The sequence below is a fragment of the Thalia democratica genome, chromosome 8, assembly GCF_965202585.1.
Source record: "Thalia democratica chromosome 8, ktThaDemo2.hap1.1, whole genome shotgun sequence".
NCBI classification, from domain to species: Eukaryota; Metazoa; Chordata; class Thaliacea; order Salpida; family Salpidae; genus Thalia; species Thalia democratica.
The window spans coordinates 28,481,071-28,486,626 of NC_139172.1; the positions used below are offsets into that span (position 1 = coordinate 28,481,071).

General features: G+C 29.2%; 1 protein-coding gene across 1 annotated transcript; it reads left to right on the forward strand.

Annotated features, from left to right (window-relative positions):
* The first annotated feature begins 353 nt into the window (after positions 1 to 353).
* On the forward strand, positions 354 to 1,670 carry LOC145843110 (histone H3-like). The gene is made up of 2 exons (XM_082950573.1): positions 354 to 777; positions 1,660 to 1,670. The coding sequence occupies exons 1-2, from the start codon at positions 354 to 356 to the stop codon at positions 1,668 to 1,670; spliced, it is 435 nt and encodes a 144-aa protein (XP_082806699.1).
* Positions 1,671 to 5,556: the final 3,886 nt, after the last annotated feature.

Sequence of the window (5,556 nt, forward strand, 5' to 3'; positions counted from 1 at the left end):
TATTTTTAGTTTTTATATATAATTTCTTATGCCTAAAATAATATTAATACGACCATGATTTAGTTTTTAAAAAACTTTAAAAAAATAGCTAATAAAAGTTTGTGGCTAAAGACTAAAATTTAATTATTTTTCTAAGTCAGTATGTTTTTAGTGACTAAATATAAAGTTTAATAGTACTTAAATAGTTACTTTTTCTCATAAAACTTTTAAGTATTTAATTTTTCATATTTTTTACATTTTAATAAATTAACTTTCTTAAGTTAAGTAAAAATAGCACTATTTAGTTAAAATTTTTTTACTATGTTAGTGACTTAATTGCAGAATACTTAATTTAAATATTATTTCAGTTTGAAATGGCCCGCACAAAGAAACCCGCTGACGGAAAATCAACCGGAGAAAAAGTTCTCGCGAGAAGAAACGCCGCCAAGGCTTACAGGTTCATTCAGCCAGGCATGAAGAAGCCTCACCGTTACCGCCCCGGAACCGTGGCCCTCCGAGAGATCCGCAAGTACCAGAAGTCCACCGACCTGCTCATCCGAAAGCTGCCCTTCCAGCGCCTCGTCAAGGAAGTTGCCCAGGACTTCAAGGCCGACCTGCGGTTCCAGAGCGCGGCCATTGCAGCGTTGCAGACGGCGGCCGAAGCTTACCGGATTTCCATGTTCGAGGACGCCAACTTGTGCGCCATCCACGCGAAGAGAGTGACAATCTTGCACAATGAAATGCGGCTTGCGAAGCGCATCATAAACGAAACTTCCGCAGAATTGAACTTTTTTCGTTGTGTGATGTGTTGTCACTTTTTTTATAAAAAAAAAAAATTAAATACAGAACTTAACTTAATGAAGTTAATAGGTTAAAAATTATTTGTTTTCTTTACTAACAACTGTATAAAAGTGAATGCCATAGTTCATAATTTAAAAGTGTTTTGATTTGACGTTTTTTGTCGTACTGGTTCTTAATAAAGTATATAAATTAAGCTGGTAATGTTTGATATGTAAATAAGCTAAAATTCCAAATGAAATTAAAAATATTATGAAAGTATTAAATCTGTTTCCAAACTATTTGTAATTTGTTACAAGTAACTTAAAACTACAAGAAATCTTCGAAGTAGTTATAAGGTCTAGTTATGTAAGTTAGTTTTCTTAAATTTATTTGTAATTTATTATCAATTTTCAACCCCATGTGCTCAATTGAAAATTTTTTAAGTTTTAGTAAGGTTCAATAATCAAATAAAAACATTTTAAGCTAAAAGCCTAATCAAAATTTTGTATTTTTTCTTTAAATGGTATAGATTTCCTGATCAAGTATTTTTCACATATTGTATAGTAAAAAAACATAAGCCTTTTACTGGCACTTGAGAATGTTAAAAGCTTAATAAAATTATGTTTGAATAATATAAGGAATACGCTTCTAATGTATTCAATTTTCCCCTAGTACTTATGTAACATTATATAAAATTAATGTTCTACAACATCTAAATTGTTAACTCTAATTGAATTGATTGCATTTTAACTGAAAAGTTTGCTAATTTCTTGTTTAAGTGCACCTGTTCTGTTATCAGAAAATATATTGCAAACTTCTAAAAAAATTATAGACGTAGTTTTGGTGGAATTTTATCACAAATAGTTTAGCCCTCAACAACTTGATACGGCTTTCACACAGCTCATTCGTAATGTTCCGCTCAATCATGTTTAGTCCTAAATTTTCTTACAAGCTCAAAACTTATTTACTATCACTTTGTTATCTGTACGATAGAATACCACTTGAGGGTTTTAAAAGCCTTCAGCAAAAATATTTTTATAAGCTATGAATTGAGAGTTTTTATTAAGGTCATAACTATTGTTGATAAATATTAAGAATTTAAAACTTATTCTGTATAAACTACAAAACATAATTGTAAACTAATGTTTAAACAAACAGTTCTTGTAGAAAATAACTAGCATTGTTTTCTATTAATATGTATATATATTTATTTATGTTTTTATTAATTATAAAATAAAAAGTTATTTTAAACAATGGTTTAATCAATTAAAATTAAATTATATTTTATTAAAACTATTTACTCAATATATATTCAATAATAAAATTAAGAATTTTTAAAGTTTTTATTACCTAACAAGTGTTTTAAATTAATCTTCTGTTTTAAAAAAAAATAACATATGCTTTTTCATTTAATTGTTAGAGAATAAAATTAATAAAAAAATAATTTTGTTTTTGGAGTTCAAATGTCCATTGACTTCTTGAAATATTGATTTTCAAATTAAATTAGTTTACAAAATACTGAAACTTAAAGAAATGCGCAAATAGATTTGTATTTACAAGCAATTGCTGATACTTGTTTATAGTTAGATGCAGTTTAACTGTGACAACAGGTTTCACAACGCAGTTTAAGTATAAAAAGTTAAAGATGGTTTCTAGTTCAAAATATGAAGCAAAAGCTTGTTCTGCTAGAACGCAGTTACTGTTAGTTTAGTAAAAGATTTAAAAGTTTTTTTTAAGTCGCGAGTCGAGACCAACACTCAATAGAAAAAAAACTTCCACGGGCGCAGTTGTTTTAAAATTATTGTAGTAAATAACATAGAAAGACTGTTTTAAATAAAAAATGTGATAAAACAGGCAATAAAATAGTAATAGTAAAGGGTAATAAATAAGTTAAGAACCTAACTGAAAGTTTTTTCACAAAATCATTTTGACAAGTTAAATAAAAAAACTTCACCTATCTTTTTGTTTTTGTAGATAGTTTTGTTTTGTTTTAGCTGAAAAGTTTAGACACTGAGGGCTGCATTTGGCATGCTTGCCGCAGTTTGCCCATCTGTGACTAATTAATCTTTATTAACCATGCTGGTTTTAAAAGACTTATCATGCATTTTTCACGTTTTAAATCTAGTTAAAAAAGTTTTCCGTCGTGATAAATAAACATTTCATAAGCCTTTAATTAGAAAAAATAATTAGCAATAAAACTTTGTTTTTAGTTCAAATAAAAAGCTTTTAAGACTGCTAGCATAAGTGTGTAAGTACATCAGCTTTTTATCAAGGATATTCATGCGTTATCATTAATTCGTGCATACAAACACTATTTTTCAAAGATTTATTTAGTTAGTGTTCAAAAAATATTTTTTGTAATTTTATAATAAAATAAAAGTGATTTAAGTATTTCAATATTGTATGCCGAGTAACATCACCTTAAATTATAAACCTTGAGAACTTTTAAACTTTTTATAAACTTTATTTTACATCAATGCAGTTCCTGTGCAAACTGTTGATTTTTCGCGTACATTTTAATAAATAACCACTATTAGAGTATAACAAAATGTATATTTTATTATTTTTTAAATGACCGCAAGGGGGCGTTAGACGATTATTTATCTAATCACATAATAAAACTCTAACAATGTTTGTTTTTACGCTCAGTTTAGCCATAAGACCGTGCGAAAGGCACACCAAATCTAAGACTTTAGGACATTAACTAGATTCAAGAACTTTTTTATGATTTTCATTTTATAATATCTTTATATGTATTATTGTATTGTGCTCAATTTAGCCATCGTTGTGCATGAAGCACGACGTATATTAAGACTTTATATTATTAGTAAGACCTAATTTTGTATTTAAGATTGTGACATTCAGACACTTTAAGAACATCATTAAGAACATATTTATTTGTAGAACTTTGTGTTTACTTGTTGTGTTTATTTTCGCACTTTTATACTACTGATATATTAGCTGCTTTATCACTTCTACTTTCGATTTGTCACATTAACATCACTTTTTCAATAAACTCACTTCATTAAAGAAAATATATATATTAAGTTTGTTACATAATTATTAATTAGTAAGTTAAACCTAATGAGTAAGGAAATGTAGTAAAAGCTTTAAGAACTAAACGTTAAAAGCGTTTAGCACAAAAAAGAGGACTTCTCCAATTAAAGGTAGTTCCTACTCCAGGCCTAGGACTACAAAATAACAATCGTGTTTTAGTCTTTCTTATTCGGAACATTACCATTTGTCATTGTCAAGTATTCGTTTTAACTAGTTAAACAAAACTTTGCATGATTACATAACTATAAAGCCGAACCTAAATCTATTATAAAATTCTAAAGATATTTAAGAAATGTTAGGTTGATCAGTAATTCCACCAAAATGTAACGACGTCTTAGTTTTTAATTCAACAAAAAAAAAATATCTCCTAGTAATTTATTTTCACTATAACACTTTCTATTAACCTTATCATCTGAACTAAGATCTTTTATATTAGAAAGTTACCTTAGCTGCCGATAACCGAAATGTTCTTCGTGCACCAGGTTCTAAGACTAAATATTTTAGCGTTCTTTTGTTGTTTAATAAACTATAACTTACATAATGGTAATCTAAACAAACAAGCAGCGCTAATTCGTTTATAGTAAAAAAAATATCAGATCATCAACAATATCGTAGTAAAGAAGAGCCAAGATTTTTTAAGAACTTCCAGTAGAACAAAAACAGCAGTGTATATCATTTGATTAATACAAAAGAAATCTCTCGCAAAAAACAATTTTAAAGTATGAAATTAATACTATGAACAACTACACTAGTATTCAGTACTTACTTTTTAGTTATTTCACAAGTTTTTTTCAAGTTTCATACACAAGATAAACTATTAATTTACTACAGACAAAAATAAATGAAAGAACATAGAATTGTTATTAATTATTTAGTTATTGAACATAAAACTGCGAGATTAGTCTGTCGACTTATGCTTCACGATCCTAGTTGGCCCACAGACCGCAGTTTGTCAACCCCTGATGTAATATATAGATAAAAAATTTTATCAAATTGTTTTATAAGAAAACCATATGTAATCGCTTTTTTATTACATATAGTCCTTTTTTTCAGGGGTAACACGAAAAAACAGGAAACTAGTAAAAACACACCACTGATTTACTATTAATTAGTTTTAAATTGTACTCGCACCTTTGAAAATAAACCATAGTAAATTTATAAAATCGTTATTTTTAACTATTGAAAACTTTTTTAGAACAAAAAGTTTTTGGTCTTTATTTTTTTTAACGATTAACGTATAAAAATATTTAAACAAATACACTTTTTAAAGTTTATTAAGATTATGTGAAACCAGTTTATGTAAACATCTACTTTGTATAAATATAAACAAATATATGTTACTTATGTCAAAGCAACCATCAAAAAAAAAATCGTGAGATAAATATTTCAAAACACAGGAATTTTGACAAAGGAGAAGTTGTCGAGATGCCCTACATGATCGCACGAGTCCACCCGCCACTCGTCTTCCACCACATCGTAACACTCGAGAGAGCACAAGATGTTTTTCAGCATCATCACTTCGGTTCCGATGCAAGTGGCGACGATCGAGGAGAAGGGCAGAGCTTCGGGCGCGTTGAGGAGGGCGAACTTGTTCGAGGCGCTGAACCTCGTACGTGAACCAGAGAGGACTGATGACGATCAGCTTGCTTCTCGCAGCCACCATGCTGTGCCGGAATTTATACTCCACCATGGTTGCCATCGGCGACCACTGGTCGGCGCCTACGTCGTAGGACTCCACGG

Bases quoted from the DNA above. Each gene is read 5' to 3' on its own strand.
- LOC145843110 (XM_082950573.1), top strand. From the start codon at position 354: ATGGCCCGCACAAAGAAACCCGCTGACGGAAAATCAACCGGAGAAAAA.